The following is a 22663-nucleotide window of genomic DNA, read 5'->3' on the forward strand; positions in this document are numbered from 1 at the left end:
TTTAATTTCATCAGATGAAAGCTGCAAGTGAACGTAGTTGGTTATCTTCATATACTTAAATTTTATTTTATTTTATTTTATTTTTGCCTTTTTTAGAGCTGCATCTGAGGCAAATGGAAGTTCCCCGGCTAGGGGTCGAATTGTAGCTACAGCTGTAGGCCTGCACCACAGCCACAGCAACACCAGATCCCCAGCCTCAGCTCACAGCAAGACCAGATCCTTAACCCACTGAGCAAGACCAGGGATCAAACCCTCATCTTCATGGTTACTAGTTGGATTTGTACCACTGAGCCACTACGAGAACACCTTAATTTTTTTTTTTTAAATGAAAGTGATTCTCCCAACTTTTCTTTTGTCTTTTTAAAGTTCTTCTTTAAAGTTTATTGTTTCCTATCCTTCTCATCTTGCGTTCAGATGCCAAATCTGTTATGGCAGGACAGAAATCCCTATTCCGCAATTTACTAATTGTGTGACAGTAGACAGTAGACAAGGCACTTACCCTTCCCATGCCTTGATTTCTTCATCCATAAAATTGGAATAATAATTTCTACCTGACAAGTTTGCTTGAGAGGATTAAAGGAAAGGCTGTTATTGTAACTATAATAATAAATGATTATTTACATATATGTACTAATTTAATACATTTTCATCATAATTTTACCTCATTGAAAAAAGTTCTTTTTTAAGATGTTGGGCATTATTTCTAAGCAAGAAGTTAAGACTACAGCCTTGGGTTTTGTTTGCTTCTTTGAAAAGGGAGTACATTCCCCTGGGTCAAAACTCGAAAGGGTCTCTCATATGATGTCTTCTCTCACGTCTGTATCTTGACTTCCCAGTTCTCCTGTGGAGCTGACCAGTGTCACCAGTATCTTGTGTTTCCTTTCCGAAGTGTGTGACATATATCTGTTTTCTTTACTCCCCTTTTATACAAGTGGTAGCCTACTGTCCATACTGTTAGGCCCCTTAATTTTTTTCACTGAACGATATATTTCTAAGATGTTTCCTTATTAGCGCACAGAACATGTCTGCAGTCTTTGTTTGTAATTACCTAGTATTGCATTTTTTGGATGTACCGTACTTTATTTGACCATATGTTAACATGTAGGTTATTTCCAGTCTCTCACTGTTAAGAACAGTGCTCCAGCGAATAGCCTTATACATACGAGTACAGGCTTGTACATTCTTCCTTCTATATGTATACACAAATACACCTCAAAGATAGATCCTGAGAAGTGAATTTCTGGATCAAAAGGGATGTGGATTTTTGTTTTGACTGTCAGATGGCCCAATGAAAGTTCTGCTAATTTCCACCCCCAGCAGCACTGCAGGCTTCCTCCCGCCCCGTCACCAACGGGGAAACGTTGTATCCGCCAGCCTGATAGGTGAAAAACGGTACTAATGTAGTTATAATTTACATTTCTCTTATCAGGAGTGAGGCTGAGCATTTGTCATATGTTGTATTTGCATTTCCTACTCTATTAACTATCTGTTCATATCCTGTCCAGTTTTTTTTACTGGGTTGCGACTTTGTACAGGTTCTTTTTGTTAAGTGCATTTGTTCTGAAAATACCTTTGATGAGCTTCTTTTTAACTTTATTCTCTATGTTGTAACATACAAATACTGTTTGAAAATGTTTTGTTCGTGTTGAAATAACGGATTTATTAAGCGTATGAACAGCAGCTTGTCCAAGGCATCATGATTAATATATCAGTGTCATCACTAATTCATTCAGTGAACAAACATGCCAATTAGGCTGTGAACCAGTGATATGGATTCAACAAGGAGTATTATCTCCAATTACCAGGGACTTAGCAATCTAGTGAAAAAGAAAAGCAGGGAGTTCCCTGGTGGCCCAGTGAACAGGTTAACAATTTGGCGTTGTCATTGCTGTGGTGCATGGTCTCTGCTGTGACCCGGGTTCTATCCCTGGCCTGGAGAACTTTTGCATGCTGCAGGCATGACCAAAAACAAAAACAAAACAAAAACCACAGATCATTGATTAGTACATGGTGATTGTGTTTGAGTGTGAGAGAGAAAGCAAGCAAGAACTACAAAATTAAACTAAGTCACTTGCTTAGAGTTTTGAGTTCCTCTGACATCTCCTGACATCAATTCATGGATTGTAATGTCTCAAATTCAGCATTGTTAATTGGTCAGAGCATCTTTGAGGATCTGTAATTAGCCATGGTTTTTAAAGGGTCAGTTGCATGAAGTGATTTCTGACATGTATGTGAAGTAACCTCAATTTACAGTTGAGTTTTGCTGTGGTTTTCTTGGATAGTCATAGAACTTTAGAAGTGAAGAAATATCTGACCAGTCCTGACTGGCCCCTTAAGGCATGGGAACAGTGAGGCTGGTGTGGGCTGGTCTATGAAATATTGAAGAGTTTCTCTCTCACCAGGCAGCATAAAGCTAGTGTTACAAACCTATACAGTTTAAACATTGTTCATAGAATTAGAGCAATACTGTTTTGTGTGTGTGTGTCTTGTTTTTTATTGTATTTTGTTTTAACTTACTGATTCCCTTGTGTTATAGTTCGTTGTCTGTGTTCAGTTATTTATTCAGCATTTATTTTGTCAGGATCTACATTTCACTTAGACATATTCTAACTCTGATAATGACCATCAGAGTAAGCTAAACAAATGCTTACCTTTAAGGTATCTAAACTATACCTATCAGGCATACCTGAAGCTGTTAAATGGTAGCTGCCTTTAGGAGGGCTGCCTATTGGGGTGGGGCGGGGGGGGACAGGGGAAGAGGAATGCTGACCCTTTAAGGCATGGGACCAGTGAGGCTGGTGTGAGCTGGTCTATGAAATATTTCATTATGTACCCTTTGGACCTTTTGAATGATATATCCTGTCTCTATATTACCTATTCATTTTTTTTTGTTCCAAATAAGTTAATAAATATTCATTTCAAGTATTGAGATTAGGAACATAATGCTGATATTTAAATAATTTATTAATTATTTATTACATTGGCCCTTTGAGATTTAAGTGCAAATTCCCTAACTCACCCTGTGCCTGCCTTCCAGTGTTAGCGCAGAGACGTGAATGAGTCTGGCCAGCTGGAGAGCGCAGTCTTCCAAATCCAAAGTCATCGTAAGGGTGGCTTTGGCAGATCGTTGCCAATACTCTCATTCAGGATTGCCATGCTGGAGTTCCCACTGTGGTGCAATGGGTTGAGAATCTGACTGCAGGAGTTCCTGTCATGGCTCAGCGGAAATGAATCCAACTAGGAACCATGAGGTTGTGGGTTCAATCCCTGGCCTCGCTCAGTGGGTTAAGGACCTGGCGTTGCTGTGGCTGTGGCATAGGCCAGCAACAACAGCTCTGATTGGACCTCTAGCCTGGGAACCTCCATATGCCACGGGTGTCGCCCTAGAAAAGACAAAAGACAAAAAAAAAAAAAAAAAAAAAAAAAGAATCTGACCGCAGTGGCTCAGGTAGATGTGGAGGTGTGGGTTCAATCCTTAGCCTGGTACAGTGGGTTAAAGGATTCAGCATTGTAGGTCAGAACTGCAGCTCGGATTTAGTCCCTGGCCCAGGAACTTCTATATGCTGAGAGTGCAACCATTAAAAAAAAGTTCCAAAAAAGATTGCAGTGTTGCCATAACCTATTGATAAATTCGACTCTCTCAGAGGAACTGATTTGGAAACTCACAAATTTTAGCCTGGTTGGGAATGACAGCCATTACTACATTACAGCCCAGTAAGTGTCCTAAAATAGGAGTGTCCTGGTGGCTCAGCAGGTTAAGGATCTGGTGTTGTCAGTGCTCTTCTTTGGATTGCTGCTCGGGCGTGGGTTTGATCCCTGGCTCAGGATCTTTGCGTGCCATGGACATGGCCCCCCCAGCCCCCAAAAAAGAGCCCTAAAATAATGTTCAGTGCATGGAAAATATCAAGCTTACTCAGACGTTGGTTTAGAAGATGGATTTGGGTTAGAAAGATTTCATAATGGAAAAGAGACCTGAAAACTCCTATGTAAGTAAATTCACTTTCTAAAAGGTGACGCTCTTGTTAACAAGTGATGTCAGAATCTGAGGTCAGAACGCTGACATCAGGAGTACACTTCAGAACACTCCCAGGGTCATAAGGGAGTACTCTCTTTACTTTGTGGGGGTTAAAGGGGGTGTGCACTCTGCAGATGTTGACTGCAGCACCTGGCTGGGCGGTGACATCTCACTGAGCTCCATGTGGCACTGACGCGGCAACAGTGGTCCTTCTTGTCTGGGGTGGAATTTATGGGCCTTCTGGTCAGTCCCTGAGGTAGTGGGATTTGCCAAGGGGCTTAAGTGCAGAGTAGAGTCAACCTGAAAGTGTTGGCTGAGTTGGAAGAAGTTGCCCCCAGTGGTACGGTGGTCTGTGCTGTTGTTAGAGAGTGTGGCTGACTCAGCCTCCACAGTTAGGACAGGATTAAAAAGATCTGCTGGAGAGGTCTAGGCACATCTTTCGGGCTGCCCTGGAAGGCTGCCCTGCTGTGTCGGGGATGTGTTGCAGCGACTCAGATCCTGAGTCTTTGGAATAACCAGGAATGACCTTAGGGGAGGTAGAATCCCCATTCCTAGGACTCTTTTGAAAATCATATCAGTGCAGTTAACTTCTGGTCTTTCATGATATGGGAGCTGAATCCAAAGAGCACCCTTTCACAGGCCTCTCTTCCTGGGAGAAGGGTCACTGTAGATCAACATATTTAGGTGTATCCAGAGACAGAGGGGCTCTCGTGACTTAATTGAAGAATCAGTATTGGGCTTACCAACAAGAAACCTTATGGAAAAGATCGAATCTCCAGCTTCTCACTGGGTATGATTTTCTCCTGCTCCCTTCCCAGTTCTTAGTGGGGAGGAATCTTAGAAGATCACAGAAGAGGTAGCACAGTGTGGCGAAAAGAAAAAAATTCTTGGAGTTCCCGTCGTGGCTCAGTGGTTAACGAATCAGACTAGGAACCATGAGGTTGTGGGTTCAATCCCTGGCCTCACTCAGTGGGTTAAGGATCCAGCATTGCTGTGAGCTGTGGTGTAGGTCACAGACACGGCTCGGATCTGGCATTGCTGTGGCTGTGGCATAGGCCAATGGCTACAGCTCCGATTAGACCCCTAGCCTGGGAACCTCCATATGCCACAGGTGCGGCCCTAGAAAAGACAAAAAAAAAAAAAAAAAAAAAAAAAGAAAATAAATTCTGGAATCAGGCAGAACTGAATTTGAGTACTACTCTCTGTTATTCTGAGGAAACTTATCCTCTCCGAACTTAATTATCCTGTCCCAGAAGTTCCCATCATGGCTCGGTGGAAATGAATCTGATTAGTATCCATGAGGATGCAGGTTCGATCCTGGCCTCCTCAGTGGGTTAAGGATCCGGTGTCCCCACGAGCTGTGGTGTAGATCGCCCACGTGGCTTGGATCCCACATTGCTGTGGCTGTGGTGTAGGCCAGCAGCTAAAACTCCAATTCGAACCCTATCCTGGGAGCCTCCATATGCTGCAGGTGCAGCCCTAAAAAGACCAAAAAACAAACAAAACAAAGTATCCTGTCCCTTGTTTGGAAATAACTGCTAAGCTGTCCCTTCTTTTGTACTTTCACGAATAAAATTTTTAAAAAGCATATAAGCTCATTTTAAAAAGAAATAACATACAGACATAAAATAATTCAGAGACAGAAACGAATTCTAATAAGTCCTTAAGTGTGGAGCAGATTTTTTTTCTAAACCAGAAAAGTCAGAATCTAATCTGTGCATGAAAGGTGACGGCGAGGGGTTGGAATTGGGGTCTATGTATCATTATGTCGTAGGCTCAAAGGAAGGAAAATCAGAAATTGGACAAAAGCACACTGAGACACATGTCTGGCTCTCCCTGTTTCTACCTTGACAGTGTATTTATTCAGCCCATTTTTAATTTGAAAAGCTTAGTAATTATATCCATAGCACTACTTATCCCATGGCTTAATTACTTTCTCTTGCCTCCAGTAAAGCTTTTCTGACATTTGCTGACAAGGCTGGTTTTTGCTAGGTGCAAGGAGAGGTCATATGACGTCTGGGGCTGTGTGTTTATCAGGAATGCTGTTCGAGAATGGCTTGTCCCAAGGCTGGAGCCCCATTGTATCCTTCCCATGAAAGCCTAAAGAGGTTTTAATTTTTTCTGATATCTAGTAGATTCCCCCCCATAGGTTTTCTGAACTGATAATCAGTGAGGTTCATCCAAAAAGGATGAAAGAAAGTGTTAAGACCATTTTTTAAAAAAATATAAAGCAGGGGAGTTCCCGTCGTGGCGCAGCGGTTAACAAATCCGACCCGAATTCGGGTTCAATCCCTGACCTTGCTCAGTGGGTTAAGGATCTGGCGTTGCCGTGAGCTGTGATGTAGGTTGCAGACGCGGCTCGGATCCCATGTTGCTGTGGCTGTGGTGTAGGCCAGTGGCTATAGCTCCGATTCCACCCCTAGCCTGGGAACGTCCATATGCCGCGGGAGCAGCCTAAGAAATGGCAAAAAGACAACAACAGCAACAACAAAAAAATATATATATATAAAGCAGGTGAAAATGTCTGTGTGGAAATATCCTGACTCCTTAGAACTCCCTTTTCATATTAATAAGTAAATCTTAGAATTAGGAATAAGCAAGTAAGGAAAATGAACAGTTTCTGCTTGAGAAAGCTTTAGCTGGAGTTGGGGAGAGGAACCTCATATGGACTCTCCTGCCCAACACGACTACCTGTGTAGAATTGAAGATTTTGACCAGGAAATGTGAGCTTGACACCTGGGGCTGCTGACCTAGAGGGTCAGTTGCTCCATGGTCACTCCTCAGGCGGCCTCAGGAGAAACAGATGGTTAAACATTTAGAAACTAAAAAGGGATGCCCTGAAATGGAAATCCACTTAAGCCAAAAAAGTTTCCTCTAATTTGAATACCATTATTCATTTCCAAGGTTAAACATACAAGAACTCATTAGGCTGAAGAAATGGCATGACCATCAAGGAACAAAGCAGAATTGATACTAGCCTCAGAATATGTTTCCTAAAATACTCTGGTTTGATCTCCCTTCCTCTGGGTTTTCTGCTTTTACTGAGGGTCCTTTCTATGCCAAGATGATCTGGTTCCCCTTCCAGCCAGAGCCTCAGGTGCAAGCCAACACCCACCCCCCAACCAAGGGCGGGAGAGCCAGCAACAGCCACGTCTTAGCTGTCTAATCCGTGGGCTGTGTATGCTGTTCGGTGAGTTAACAGCTGTTGGTTTCTAGAATGAGCTAATGTTAAACCAAACCTCAAAGGCAGCCTCAGAGAGAGAGAAATCAGGAAACAAAGGATTTTAAAAGCTGCCTGACAAGGAAAAGTGCAAGATTCTAAAATCCTGTTTTATGTTCTGTTTTCAGTGGAGTAGGGGCCCTCCCGAGCCACTCTCAGTTTAGTTCAGTGAGTTTAATTCAGCAAGCAAGCAGGGACTGAAGGCCCAGGGGGTGTGTGGAGGGAGCTTTCTTCCCTGTCGTGGAATCTACATGTCCAGGTGATATGGCATTGCCCACGCTGCTCATCACAGACTCCTTTCTAGCATGCTCCTAGAACTTGAGGAACTTGAGGATTGAGCAATACACATTTAGAAATACTGGTTTTCTTGTGTTACTCAAAGAATCAGCAAGCCAAAAAGGTGCTTGGTTTTAATTGTGGCATTTCCTCTTCATAGCTGTTAGACCGTGGAGAATTTACTGAACCTTTCTGAACCTCGCTCTTTTATGTACGACACGGAAACCCCTCTCCTGGAATCCACCAGCATCACCAACTTGGTTGGTGTTTGTAGGCGCCACCCAGTGGGGTCCCCAAGCAGTCTTTTCCCTGAACACTTGGAACTCTGAGAGACAGCAGTGAGTGATGGCTTGGAGCGAGATCTTAATTTTCTGCTCAGAAATTGAACCTGGGCTGCCTGGATGAAAACCAGGAGTCCCAGCCGCTAGATTAGCTAGAGACTAGAAGTAGAATTGCCCTGATTTTTGCCCCCTGTTGAAAGCAAGAATGTTTCAAGAAGGCAAAGACTGAAAATAGGTATAAAGTTTATTGTTAGCGACACAGTATAACTTTTGGGAGAGCACACAGAGAAGTGGTTTATTTAAGCCAGAAAAGAAGCAAAGAGGAGTGGGGGTGTGGGCATCCCCCTGAGTGAGGAGCTCGCCAGAGAGGTGATTTGACTCACTTACATAGGACGGTTCTTCTAGGTCTTTGTTTAGCCAATTGCCTTGTTTTAATTCTCACACCTGACTGGACACAGGATCCTCCATGCGTGTGCGCATCTTTTGGCAAAGATGGATTCCAGAGCAAAGGCTGCCGGGACGGTATCAGGGCTTATGGCCTGGCACCGCCTCCCTTTCTGACCCCTAGGAGTCCCACTGCACATGTGTAACTGGGGAGGTCTCCTTGACCCCATGAGGGATTGATGTGGGCATCTTATCTTTCTACTCCAGCAGAGCTCAGCTCCTGCAATTAACTTTCTCTTTGATGTGACAAAGAGAAACAAGGCTCAATTTACTCCTCCTAACAAGTCCCAGCTGTTCTCAGCCCAGGGGCCCATCTACCTCCTGTCTCACACTCGGCTCAGCCTTCCCATTCTGCAGTGGGCTCCCCTGGGTCTTCCACCCCTGAGTCCCTTCTGTTGGCTATTTTAGCTCTCTGATAGCCCATCCCCTGATTCTTCCTCCCTGGGCCTCTTTGTCTTGTGTTCTTTCCCCATCTTTTGAATGCACCATTTTTTTTTTTTTTTTTTTTACTACCAAGCCCTCTGGAAGCTCTCCAGTGTAGAAGGCAGATGGCTTAAAACACTATCTCCAACACTTTTGTAGACTACTTCTGGGAACCACGGATTAAGAACCCCTGGGCACATAATGACATCTACCACCTGCCCCTGGATTTGCTTGCTCTCCTTTTCAGATCATGAAACAACGTGACTCATTTCCCTTTCCCACCTACTCAGTGGCTGCTTGTAATTGATTCATCTCAAGGTCCTGGTGTCATTTTTTCCCCCTCTTTCCATTTAAGTAGACTTATTCCATTCCTATCCCTGAATTTCTTATTTTGAATTAAATTTGCTATTCTTTCACAGTTAGTTGGGGTATCTGTCTTAAATGTTAAAAGTTCTTAAGAAACATGTACCATTTCAATATCCACCTTTGAGGGTCTCACCATTGGGAACTGGAGGGCATTTTATCTATTGTGTACTTTGTATCTCACTGTGGTTCCCTAACTGTTACAAAAGTGTTCAGAACAACTTTGTGACTATCAAATGTGTGGTTCTTGGAGTTTCTGTCCAGCAGGAAAGGAATCCTAGGAACCACAAGGTTGTGGGTTCCATCTCTGGCCTTGCTCAGTGGGTTAAGGATCCGGCGTTGCCATGAGCTGTGGTGTACGTCACAGACGCTGCTTGGATCTGATGTGGCTGTGGCGTAGGCCAGCATCTGTAGCTCTGATTGGACCCCTAGCCTGAGAACCTCCATATGCTGAGGATGTGGCCTTAAAAAAAAAAAAAGAAAGAAAGAAAAAAACCCCAAAACAACAAAAAAGTGTAATTCTGAAAGGAAATGTTTTTTTATCACTTAATGAATTTATTACATTTGTAGTTGTACAATGATCATCCCAATCCAATTTTATAGGATTTCCATCCCACAACCCCAGCGCATCCCCCTACCTCCAACCTGTCTCCTTTGGAAACCTTAAGTTTTTCAAAGTCTGTGAGTTAGTATCTGTTCTGCAAAGAAGTTCATTGTATCCTTTTTTCAGATTCCACATGTCAGTGAAAGCATTTGATGTTGATGTCTCATTGTATGGCTGACTTCACTTAGCATGATAGTTTCTAGGTCCATCCATGTTGCTAAAAATGCTGGTATTTCCTTCCTTTTTAATGGCTGAGTAATATTCCATTGTGTATATGTACCACATCTTCTTGATCCACTCCTCTGTCGATGGACATTTAGGTTGTTTCCATGTCTTGGCTATTGAAAATAGTGCTGCAATGAATATTAGAGTACGTGTGTCTTTGCAAGTCATGGTCTTCTCTGGATAGATGCCCAGGAGTGGGACTGCTGGATCAAATGGCAGTTCTATGTTTAATTTTCTGAGGAATCTCCATACTGTTTCCCACAGTGGTTGCACCAATTTACAATTCCACCAGCAGTGTACTAGGGTTCCTTTTTCTCCACACCCTCTCCAGCACTTATTGTTTGTAGACTTTTTGATGATGGCCATTCTGGCTGGTGTAAGGTGGTACCTCATAGTGGTCTTGATTTGCATTTCTCTAATAATGAGTGATGTTGAACATCTTTTCATATGTTTTTTGGCCATCCGTATGTCTTCTTTGGAGAATTGTCTGTTTAGATCTTCTGCCCATTTTTTGATGGGTTGTTTGTTTTTTTGAAGGGAAATGTTGATTGCTGTCTCTACCTTCTCTACCTTTCTTCCTCCTGCCCTCGTCTGACAGCTTTCTTCTAAGAATAAAGTTGGGATTTTTTTTTGCTGCTGCTTTTGTTTATAAATTAACCCTCTTTTTCTTCCTAACTGTAGTGCGACCTGGCCACTGCTTGTGACAGGCAGAGAGACCAAGAAGTTCACTGTAAAGAATTGAGAGCAACAAAAATGAAACCTGAACTACTGAGTGGACACATCCCTCCAGGCCACATCCCTAAACCTATCGTGATGCCGGACTACGTGGCGTGAGTGTCTATCTAAGGCCACCCTCAGGAGTTCCCTTGTGGTGCAGCGACTTAAGGATTTGGTGTTGTCACTGCTGGGGGTGCAGGTTTGATCCCTGGCCTAGAAACTTCCATGTGCCACGGGCACAGACCAAAAGAAAAAAAAAAGCTCTTCAAGGTGGAAATAGTTTCCAAATGGGTGCTTGTTTCCTGAGAGGTAGTACGTTGAATTGAAGGTACAGTGTTTCACTGAGGAATAAGATAATAAGCCGATTTCCCATCCTTCTTGTTTTGGTGAAAAAGTTATCCCTTTGGTTTATTTTTATTCTTTCCAGGTTTTTTTTTTGGGGGGGGGCCGGGGGCAGGGGGAAACAGCCACAGCATATGGAAGTTCCTGGGCCAGGGATCACATCCCAGCCACAGCTGCAAGCTCTGCCACAGTGGGAACTCCCTCTTCCCAGTTTTAATAGATCATGAAATGATTATCACAGTAAGTTTAGTGAACATCCATCATCTCACATGGATATAAAATTCGAAGAAACAAAAATTTTTTTCTTATGGCGAGAATTCAGGATTTTCTCTTAACGACTTTGATATATAACATACAGAAGTGTTAATTATATTTATCATGTTTGTACATTACATCCCTAGTGCTTATTTATCTTCTAACTAGAGGTTGTACCTTTTTTTCTTTTTGCAAACAAGCAAAGTATTGAAGGAAAGCAGATAGCTCCCAGGACAGCTGGGAGCCAGGAGGAGAGCCCTCCTTTCTCTATTGTCCTCTAGAAATTTTTATCTCGTAAAGATGGTGAGGGGCACCAAAGTGGGGTCCAGAAAGATGTGGTTTTCTCCCATTGGCGTGTTCAATTACCTATATCAGTCCTTGTCCAATAGGGTCTGAGGGGTGGATAGAGGCTGTACCTTTTGAATTCCTCCTCTCACCCCTTTTGTGTTTGTTTTTGAGGTATGATTGACCTGTTAAAACACTGGGTTCCTAACACACAACACAGTGATTTGATTTTTCTGTACATTTCAAAATCATGGCCAGTAAGTTTAGTTACAATCAAACAAAAAAGTTTTGTTTCTATTCAAAGATACCACATAGTTATCAACTACATTCCCCACCCTGTACATTTCATACCTTTGACTCATTTGTTTTGCAACTGAAAGTTTGCAACTCTTAATCTCTTTTACCTATTTCTTTACTTCCCCCTACCCCCTACCCCTCTGCCCTCTGGCAACCACATGTTTGTTCTCTGTACCTGTGAGTCAGTTTCTGTTATACTTGTTCAATTGTTTTGGGTTTTTTTTAGATTCCACATATAAGTGAAATCATGCAGTATTTGTTTTTCTGTATGTGAATTATTTCAGTAAATAAAATACCCTCTAGGTCCATCCATGTTGCTGTGAATGGCAAGGTTTCATTCTTTTTTTTCTTTTCTTTTTACGGCCACGCCTGCTGGCGTATGGGAGTTTCTGGGGTAGGGGTTGAATTGGAGCCGAAACTGCGAGCCTGGAGTTCCCGTTATGGCTCAGTGGTTAACAAACCTGACTAGTATCCATCAGCACGTGGGTTTGATTCCTGGCCTTGCTCAGTGGGTTAGGATCCCGCTTTACCATGAGCTGTAGTTTGGGTCACAGATGAGGCTAGGATCCAGTGTTGCTGTGGCTGTGGTGTAGGCCAGCAGCTATAGTTCCAATTCACCCTCTAGCCTGGGAACCTCCATATGCCGAGGGTGCGGCCCTTAAAAGACTAAATAAATAAAATAATTATTGATAGATATGTGCTTATTGCCACTTTGTTGATTGGGGTTTGTTTTTATAGGTTTTTTGTTGTTGTTGTTCTTCTCCTTTTCCTCTCTTCCCTTGTGATTTCTTTTGGGGAGGGGGCGGTGCATGCCCTCAGAATGTGGGAGTTCTTGGGCCAAGGAGCAAACCTGCAACCACAGCAGTGACCCAAGCCACATCAGTGACAACACTGAGTCCTTAACTGCTAAGCTACCAGGGAACTCCCTCCCCTCGTGATTTCATGACTCTGATATTTTGATTTCTTTCTCTTTTGTGCGTATCTATTATAGATTTTTGATTTGTGGTTATCATGAGGTTTATATAGGGCAAACCATATATATGCGATTATTTTAAGTTGCTGGGCTCTTAAGTTTGAACGCATTTTAACAATCACCCATTTTTGATCTCCACCCCCAAAGTTTACTGCTTTTGACATTAAATTTATATCTTTTTGGAGTTCCCGTCGTGGCGCAGTGGTTAACGAATCTGACTAGGAACCATGAGGTTGCAGGTTCGATCCCTGCCCTTGCTCAGTGGGTTTACGATCTGGCATTGGAGCTGTGGTGTAGGTCGTAGATGCGGCTCGGATCCAGCGTTGCTGTGGCTCTGGCGTAGGCCGGCGGCTACAGCTTCGATTAGACCCCTGGCCTGGGAACCTCCACATGCCGCGGGAGTGGCTCAAGAAATGGCAAAAAGACAAGAAAAAAAAATTTATATCTTTATTTTGTGTATCCCTTAACACATACATCTGGATTGTGGATATGGATGATTTTATGACTTTTGATTTTTAACCTTCCTACTAGCTTTTTTTTCTCCTACTGGCTTCATACAGGACTGATTTACTACCTTTACTGTGTGTTTGCCTTTACCAATTAGATTTTCCCTTTTGTTACTTTCATCAGTGACAACACCAGATCCTTAACTGCTAGCCCACCAGGGAATTCTGGTTGTGGCCTTTTCTTTTCTACTTAGAGAAGTTCCTTTAAAATTTCTTGTGGGAGTTTCTGTTGTGGTTCATTGGATTAAGAACCCAACATAGTATCTGTGAGGATGCAGTTTTGATCCCTGGCCATGCTCGATGGGTTAAGGTTCTAGCATTGCCACAAGCTACAATGTAGGTCACAGATGTGGCTTGGAGCCGGTGGCTGTGATGTAGCCTGACAGCTGCTGCTCTGATTTGACCCCTTAGCCTGAGAACTTCCATGTGTGCTGCAGGTGAGGCCCTAAAAAGAAAAAAAAAATACGGTACGATTTCTTGTAAAGCTGGTTTGGTAGAACTAACACTCTTTTAACTTTGGCTTGTCTGTAAAACTTTTGATCTCTCCATCAAATGTGAGTGAAAGCCTTGCCAGGTAGAGTATTCTTGGCTATAGGTGTTTCCTTATTGTTGCTTTAAATATATTATGTCACTCCCTTCTGGCCTGCAGAGTTTCTGCCGAAAAGTCATATGATAACCTTATGGGAATTCCCTTGTAGTAAATTGTTGCTCTTCCTTTGCTGCCCAGGTTAGTGAAGCTTTAGGCTATTGTGTCTTCAAATATGTTCTCTGCCCCTTTTCTCTCTCTCTTCTCTCTGGGCCCCCCATATCATGAATGTTAGTGCACTTGATGTTGTCCCAGAGGTCTCTTAAACTTTTCTCGTTTTTTTAAATTCTTTTTTCCTTTTCTGTTCACTTTGAGTTATTCCCACTGTTCTTTCTTCCAGTTTGCTGATCGTTTGCTTTGTATCATCTAATCTACTGTTGATTCCTCTTAGTGTGTGTATGTGTGTGTGTGTCTGTGTGTTCATGTGTGTGTGTGTGAATTTTTCTTTACTGTGCCTATGGCATGTGGGAGTTCCTGGGCCAGGGATCCAACCTGAGCCATAGCAGTGATAAGGCAGGATTCTTAACACACTGACCCACCAGTGATTTTCATCTTCTAGTATGTTTTTCATTTCAGTTATTGTATTCTTCAGCTGTACTTGATTCTTCTTTTTATTTTTTAACTCTTTATTTAAAACTTCTAGGGCGTTCTCGTCGTGGCTCAGTGGTTAATGAATCCGACTAAGAACCATGAGGTTGCAGGTTCCATCTCTGGCCTTGCTCAGTGGGTTAAGGATCCGGTGTTGCTGTGAGCTGTGGTATAGGTCACAGACACAACTCGGATCCCGCGTTGCCGTGGCTCTGGTGTAGGCCGGCGGCTACAGCTCCGAGCAGATCCCTAGCCTGGGAACCTCCATATGCTGAGGGTGCAGCCCTAGAAGAGACAAAAAAATAAGGCTAGGAGTTCCCGTCATGGCACAGTGGAAACAAATTTCACTAGGAACCATGAGGTTGCGGGTTTGATCCCTGGCCTCGCTCAGTGGGTTAAGGATCTGGTGTTGTCGTGAGCTGTGGTGTAGATTGCTTGGATCCCGCGTTGCTGAGGCTGTGGTGTACACCGGCAACTGTAGCTCCAATTGGACCCCTAGCCTGGGACCCTCCATGTGCTACGGTGCAGCCCTAAAAATAAATAAATAAATAAATAAATAAATAAAACTTCTAACTTCTCACCTTGCTCATCCATTCTTTTTCTGGGTTCTTTGAACACCTTTATGATTGTCTATCTTCTCTCTACTTTGTTCTGAAATTTTATTTTGTTCTTTTGTTTGGAACATAATTGCCTGTGGCCTCATTTTGCCTAATTTGCTGTCTTATTTCTATATATTTGGTAGGTTGGTTTTGTTTCTCGATCTTAGAGAAATGATCTTTTGCAGAAAATGCCCCAAGTGTCCCAGTAGTGCACTCCCTCCTGGTCACCAGAGCTCTGTGCTCTAGGGGTGTCCCCTCTGTGGGCTCTCGGAGCCTTCTGTTGAGGCAGGCTGAGTGCTATGAGTGATCTGGTAGCTGTGGCTGGTCCCCAGTCCTGTAGGTTGCCAAGCCCTACCTTGTGCGAAGGCTGCTGGCCACTGGTTGGTGAAGCTGGTCATGAGGTTGCTGGATATGGAGCCCTGCAGGTTCTGGAGCTAGTGCTGGCCCATAGGTGGGCACAGCTGGTTTTCAGGGTTGGTGGTTGCAGGCCTGGGGGTCTCAGATCTAGTGTCAGTCTGCTGAATGAGGCTATTCATGATATGGCAGGCTATGGGGTCCAGGGTGTCCCAAAGATGGCATCAGCCCCCTGGTGAGGGGGTCAGATCCCAGGGCTGAAGGGCCCAAAGTGTCTTGGAATTGATGTTGGCCTTTTGGCAGGTGTGCTAGGTCCTGGGGGTCCTGGAATTTCAGCCTGCTGGTGGATGGAGCTAGGTCCTGGGGTTCTGGAACTGGTGTGGGCCCAATGGTGGACAGGGCCAGGTCCAGGGCTGCTAGGGGACCAGGGAGTCTTAACGCAGCTGGCATGCTGGTGGGTGGGCCTGTGTTCCCGGCTGAGTAGCTGGTTTGCCTGAGGCTAAGTACTGGTGCTGACAGGCTGGTGGGCTGAGCCAGATCCCTGTGCTAATAAGCTAGAGGGAGGATTACAAAATGACGCCTAGCCAGTACCAGTGTCCTTATGGTAGAACAAGTTCCCAGAAATGGTTGCCATCATTGTCTGTGTCCCCTGCATAAGCTTCTGCTGCTTCCTTCCTCTTTGGAAGGATCTCCAAAATGAGGAGGTCGGTCTGACCCAGGCTCCTTTCAGATGACTATTTCTGGTTTTGAGGGGGTTTTGTGTTGCTGTCATTTTGGGTTTTTTGGCCCCACCCATGGCATGTGGAAGTGCCCAGGCCAGGGATCGAATCTGAGCTACAGCTTCAACCTTGGAAACAACTGTGGCAACCCACTGCAACGGGTGGGGATCAAACCTGTGCCTCAGCAGCAACCCAAACCACTGCAGAAACAACACTGGATCCTTAACCCGTGGTGCCCCAGCGAGAACTCCTGCTTCTGTTTTGAGTCCTGGACTGTGTGAGATTTTGTATGTGCCTTTTAAGGGTGGAGTCTCTTTCCCACAGCCCTCTGGGTCAGCCCTGCTGACCTTTAAAACCAAACATTTTGGGGACTTGTCTTCCTGATGCCGGGGGGCCCACTGTGGGGCTCAAACACATCACTTCTTGAGGAGACCCTCTGCAGTTGTTTTTTGTTGTTTTGTTTTTACGGCTGCACCTGCGGCATATGAAAGTTCCCAGGCTAGGAGTGGAATCGGAGCTACAGCTGCCGGCCTATGCCACAGCCATAGCAACATGGGATCCAAGCCACGTCTGTGACCTACATCACAGTTCAGGGCAACGCCGGATCCTTAACCCACTGAGCGAGGCCAGGGATCGAACCCACATCCTCATGGATTCTAGTCAGGCTCGTTCCTGCTGAGCCACAATGGGAACCTCCTGCTGTTGTAGTTATTTCCCTGTTGGTGGGTCACCCACCCGAGGATATGGGTCTTGACTGTACTGTGTCTCTGTTCTCCTGCCAGTTTTGTTGCGGTTCTTTCTTTTATATCTTTGTAGGAGAGCTTTGTCATCGATAGTTGCTCTGTAAGTAGTTGCAGCTTCGGTACCCCTGCAGGAGAGGTGACCTCAGTGTCTTCCTACTCTGCCATCTTGGCCACACCTCAACTTTGGTTTATTATTTTTTTCCTCAGGAAATACCCTATGATTCAGACAGATGATGAACGAGAACGCTATAAAGCTGTGTTCCAAGACCAGTTTTCGGAGTACAAGGAGCTCTCCGCGGAAGTTCAGGCCGTCTTGAAGAAGTTTGATGAGCTGGATGCGATGATGAGCAGACTGCCGCATCGTTCAGAAAACCAGCAGGTCAGTGCCTGCCGTGGCCAGGGAGGAGCGCTGCTAGAGGAAGGATGAACTCGGACCTTATGTGACGTGTAGACAGGCCTAACCACCGGCTGTCTGGGAAAGTCACTTATGATCCTTGGGGTGACAATTCAAATTGTATAATTTAATGTTATTTGCCTTAAATTACTAAGCAGTATTTTATTTTCTTATTGATGTAAGATAGAAACTTGGAGTTCCCAATGTGGCTCAGCAGTAACGAACGTGACTAGTATCCATGAGGACCCGGGTTTGATCCCTAGCCTCGATCATTGGGTTAAGGATCCAGCATTGCCGTGAGCTTTGGTGTAGGTCTCCGATGAGGCTCGGATCCTGCGTGGCTGTGGCTCTGGCGTAGGCCATCCGGTGTAGCTCAGATCTGACCCCTAGCATGGGAACTTCCATATGCCATGGGTGTGGCCCTAAAAAAACAAAAAGAAAAAAGAAAAAAAGGTAAGATATAAATTTGCCTAAGACACATACTGAGTCAGTCAGGGTCCCAGAGGAGCCTGGCAGCACACTGGAACTAAGATCGTTTGAGGAGGGTTTATTCACAAAGGGGAGGATGGGGTGTAGAGGAGCCGCCAGGGTCCGTATGTTCTCCAGGGCAAGTCACAGCCAAGCAGATATCGCCCCGGCCCAGAGAGCAGGGTGGGTCAGGATGGAGAGTGGCTCTGAAGCTGCCGACGTGAGCTGCAGGGCACAGGCTTCCGACTGATGACCGTGATGATGGCAGAGGGAAAACCAGGGTGGAGATGTCAGTTGTAGGGGCTGTAAGCCTTTTCCGTAATGGTCTGCCTCCCCCCCCCTTTTATAAAATCTGGGAAATCAGGATGCCCTCATAGGCAATGGCATTCTTTTTTTCCCTTTCTTTTTTGGCTGTCCTGCAGCATATGGAGTTCCCAGGCCAGGGATCAGATCCGAGCCGCATTTGTAACCTACACCACAGCGGTGGCTGCAGCAAATCCTTTAACCCACTGTGCCAGGCTGGGGATCGAACCTTCATCCTGGCGTTGCAGAGACACTGCCAATCCTGTTGTGTCACAGTGGCAACTCCAGTGGCATTTTTTACCAGACACATATGTTTTCATTGAGCTATAATTCACATACCATAAAATTCAGTGCTTTTAAGGGTACAATTCAGTGGTTTTAGTATATTCACAAGGTTGTGTAATCATTACCACTTGCAAATTCCAGGATATTTTCATCATCCTCCCCCAAAATAACCCATCCCATTAGCACTTGTTCCCTCTTTCCCACCTCTCCAGCCACTGACAGCGACTAATGTACTTTCTGTCTGTGTGGATTTGCTTACTTTGAACACTTTATGCAAATGCAGTGATATCATATGTGGCCTCTTGTGTCTGGCTTCTCTCCCTTAGCGTAATGTTTTAAGGGTTCATCTCTGGTATGTTAGGAATCAATACGTGACTCTTTTTTGTGATGGAATAATATTCCGTTGTAGGAATATACCACATTTTCTTTATCCATTGACCAGATGATGGACATTGAATTGCTTCCACTTTCTGGCTATTAGGAATAATGCTGTTATGAACATTTGTGTGTAATATCCTATCCTTTTTTATGGTCACACCCATGGCATATGGAAATCCCTAGGCCAGAGACCAAATCTTAGCCATAGCTGTCACCTGCATCACAGCTGTGGCAATGCTGGATAATTTTTTTTTTTTTATCCTATCCTTTTAAAAGATAATGTAGGAGTTCCCACTGTGGCTCTGCAGTAATGAACCAGACAAGTATCCATGAGGATGTGGGTTCAATCCCTGGCCCCACTCAGTGGATTAAGGATCAGGCATTACCATGACCTGTGGTGTAGGTTGCAAATCCAGCTTGGATCCTGCATTGCTGTGGCCCTGGTATAGGCTGGAGCTGCAGTTCTAATTCAACCCCTAGTCTGGGAACTTCCATAGCCACAGGTGCATCCCTAAAAAAAAGAAAAAAGAAGTAAATGTATTGGAGTTCCCTGGTGGTTCAGCAGGTTAAAAATGCAGCATTGTCACTGCTGTGGCGCAAGTTTGACCCCTGGCCTGGGGAACTTCTGTGTGCCATGGACACAGCCAAAAAAGAAAGAAAAAAAAAAAAAGTGAGCAAATGTATTAATCTAATCTACTACTTGTGTAATTGAAATTTTAAAACTCATATAGAATTTTTTTTTTTTCCTTTTAGGGCCACACCTGCAGCATATGGAGGTTCCCAGGCTAGGGGTCAAATCTTGGAGTTACAGCTGCCAGCCTGCGCCACAGCCACAGCAGTGCCAGATCCAAGCCATGACTGCGACCTATACCACAGCTCACTGCAATGCCAGCTTCCTAACCCACTGAGCAAGGCCAGGGATCAGTCCCACAACCTCATGGTTCCTAGTCGGACTCGTCTCTGCTGTGCCATGATGGGAACTCCTAGAATTTTTTAATAAATATCAAATTTACATATATATATTCTTCTCCTGAGACCTGTGTTAGTTGGGCATCTTTATTTTGACCGGTCTTTTAAGTATAACTCTTTTAAATGAGTTATAAGTTCTCTAAGCCGAATGTGTAGAGGTGTGGCATTTTCCCATCTTGGAGTGATGGGAAGGTGTTGGCTACGAGATGCCAGTGCCAGGAATCAGGAGAAATCCAACAAATACTGCAGGTCCCGGGTCAGTTAGTGCCATTTGGGAAACAAGCAAGGTCCAAGAAGGGTGACCAAGTTGAGATGCCCTCAGAGGAGTCACAGGAAGGAAGGAGCGGGCACCAGGCGTCTGGATCAGCACAGGTTGGAAGAACAAGCTGGTCAGCAGATGGGATGCTGAGATACCTGACTGTGATGTGTAACCTTTGAGCCAAGGCCGGTGCGGTGCCCTCAGGCTTGTAGGCTTTGTGTGAGTGGTTGGGGCCTAGGCGTGCGGGTCTGGGGTTGGGGGTGGGAGGGTCCTGATTACAGAAGGCGCTGAGAGACTGGGTCCTCCTGCGATGTCCCCACACAGTACTGACAGTCATCACTTCCTGGGGTTTTTAGTGTGGCATGGCAAGTACGTAGCCAAATGACCAGGCTGTGGTCTCCATATCTCCTCCAGGCCTTATCTAAGGTAGAGGTATTAATTGTATCACAAAAGTGAGCTTCTCATGGCCCATGAGGTGGGCTTTGCCATGGACAGGAGTCCCCAGGCAAGGCTTACTCATCTCCAAGCAGGTTCTAGGAGGTGTTTCAGGACCCAGTGGGCCTGCTGGAGGCATAGGTTCTCACACAAACCTGCTCGTGCACCCCTGAAAAATTACTATCACATGACTTTTCCAAGTTTATTTCATAAAATAGGTATTTTGCTTAAGTTAATCCCTCTGGTCCTCACCCTCTTAATTCAGTCTCTCTGACTGACTCCAGGATAGGCTTTACAGCTCTCATCTCTGCCTGCATCTCCAGCACAGCACCGCTGTCCCCAGGCAGCTATTTTATTCCCAATCCAGGACCTGTTAATAGAGGTTAATAACTGAATTACCAGGCTCAGCTTGCTGATGGAAAGTAGTCAAGACACAAACAATACTTATGATCTTAGTCTGTAAAAGACATGAGTTAAAATATTTTGGGAAGAGTTCCCATCTTGGGAAGAGTTCCCATCATGGCTCAATGGTAATGGACCTGACTAATATCCATGAGGATGTGGGTTTGAGCCCTGGGCTCACTCAGTGTGTTGAGGATCCATCATTGCCGTGAGCTGTGGTATAGGTCACAGACAGGGCTTGGATCTGGTGTTGCTGTGGCTGTGGTATAGGGCAGCAGCTGCAGCTCCAATAACACTCCTAGCCTGGGAACTTCTATATACCATGAGTGCAGCCCTAAAAAAAAAAGACCAAAAAAAAAAAAAAAAAAAAAAAAAAATATATATATATATATATATATATATAGGAATTTCCATTGTGGCTCAATGGTTAACAAATCCAACTAGGAACTATGAGGTTGCGGGTTCGATCCCCGGCCTTGCTCAGTGGGTTAAGGATCTGGCATTGCCGTGAGCTGTGGTGTAGGTTGCAGACACGGCTTGGATCTGGCATTGCTGTGGCTATTGCATAGGCCAGTGGCTACAGCTCTGATTAGACCCCTAGCCTGGGAACATCCATATGCTGCGGGTGCAGCCTTGGAAAAGACAGAAAGACCAAAAAAAAAAAAAAAAATACACACACACACACACACACACACACATACATATATGCATATATATATTTATATATGGAAAAGGATATGAGTTCATGATGGAAAATGTTCTCAGAGGAAGCTTTTAGGATTATAAATTAGTATTTTACTTTCTATATATTAGATTTATAATGTTTGGCAATCTCCAAGTCATAGGTTTACCCAGATAAATGAGGGCCTTGCTCTGGAAACCTGTTTCCTTTGGATAGACTGTTCAGCTCTTCAACAAATTTCATATTTATTATAAAACTTAGCATAAAATTAGAAGCAACTTTTTTTTTTGGCCACACCTGTGGCATGCGGAAGTTCCCAGCCAGGGCTTGAATCCATGCCACAACAACGACACAAGCCACTGCAGCAACAAAGCCCGATCCCTAACCCACTGCACCACAAGGCAACTCCAGAAGCAGCCTAATTCAAAAATAACTTAGATTGGAGTTCCCGCCGTGGCTCAGTGGTTAACGAATCCAACTAGGAACCATGAGGTTGTGGGTTCGATCCCTGGCCTTGCTCAGTGGGTTAAGGATCCAGCATTGCTGTGAGCTGTGGTGTAGGTCACAGACGCAGCTCGGATCCCGCGTTGCTGTGGCCCTGTAGGCCGGTGGCTATAGCTCCGATTCGACCCCTAGCCTGGGAACCTCCATATGCTGAGGGAACGGCCCTAGAAAAGGCAAAAATACAAAAAATAAAATAAAATAACTTGGATAGTCTGAGCCTCTTAATCCCAGTTCCTAATAACTTGAGAAAGAACTTGCCAAAGGGGATAAAAATTCTACTTCGTAATAGCTAATGTGGTTATTATGTGCCAAGCACTTTAGAAGGATCATTTCAAATAAGTGAACCTTCTCACAACACTATGGAGTGGTTGTGGTTATTATTCCCATTTAAATGATAAGGAAACCAAGTCTTAGGGCAAGCACTGGGACTCGACTCGGTCCTACACAGGTAAAGGCTTTTCTTTCCTGTTCACCCCTTGACCCCAAGGCCCTCAAATATTTATCCATTGGATTGACTTTATGTATGTGTGACTACTTTCATTATAGTCTTAGGTAAAAATTGTCTTTCTGTTTTCATATCCAGTGTACCCTGAGACATTCTTGCAATCTGATTTGAGTAATTATCTGCAGGTATTTTCATTGACCTATACAATATCTTATTTTTAGGAACATGAGAGAATTTCAAGAATCCACGAAGAGTTCAAGAAAAAAAAGAATGTGAGTAAAACCATTTTCTTCTTCAAAGTATATTCTTATGCAGGTACAGTGG

The 22663-nt window shown here is 44.4% G+C and overlaps 1 protein-coding gene across 5 annotated transcripts in view; it reads left to right on the forward strand.

The window, feature by feature from the left end:
• The window catches only part of MARVELD2 (MARVEL domain containing 2), a 33629-nt gene that overhangs the window by 8087 nt on the left and 2879 nt on the right, over positions 1-22663 (forward strand). For all 5 annotated transcript variants that reach the window (XM_021076551.1, NM_001243948.1, XM_021076552.1 and 2 more), the window contains exons 5-7: positions 10533-10681; positions 17023-17194; positions 22561-22611. In XM_021076551.1, the coding sequence (XP_020932210.1) occupies positions 10533-10681; positions 17023-17194; positions 22561-22611 (372 nt within the window). The remainder of the gene's footprint in view (positions 1-10532; positions 10682-17022; positions 17195-22560; positions 22612-22663) is intronic.

Source organism: Sus scrofa, chromosome 16 (genome assembly GCF_000003025.6).
Source record: "Sus scrofa isolate TJ Tabasco breed Duroc chromosome 16, Sscrofa11.1, whole genome shotgun sequence".
Lineage (NCBI taxonomy): Eukaryota > Metazoa > Chordata > Mammalia > Artiodactyla > Suidae > Sus > Sus scrofa.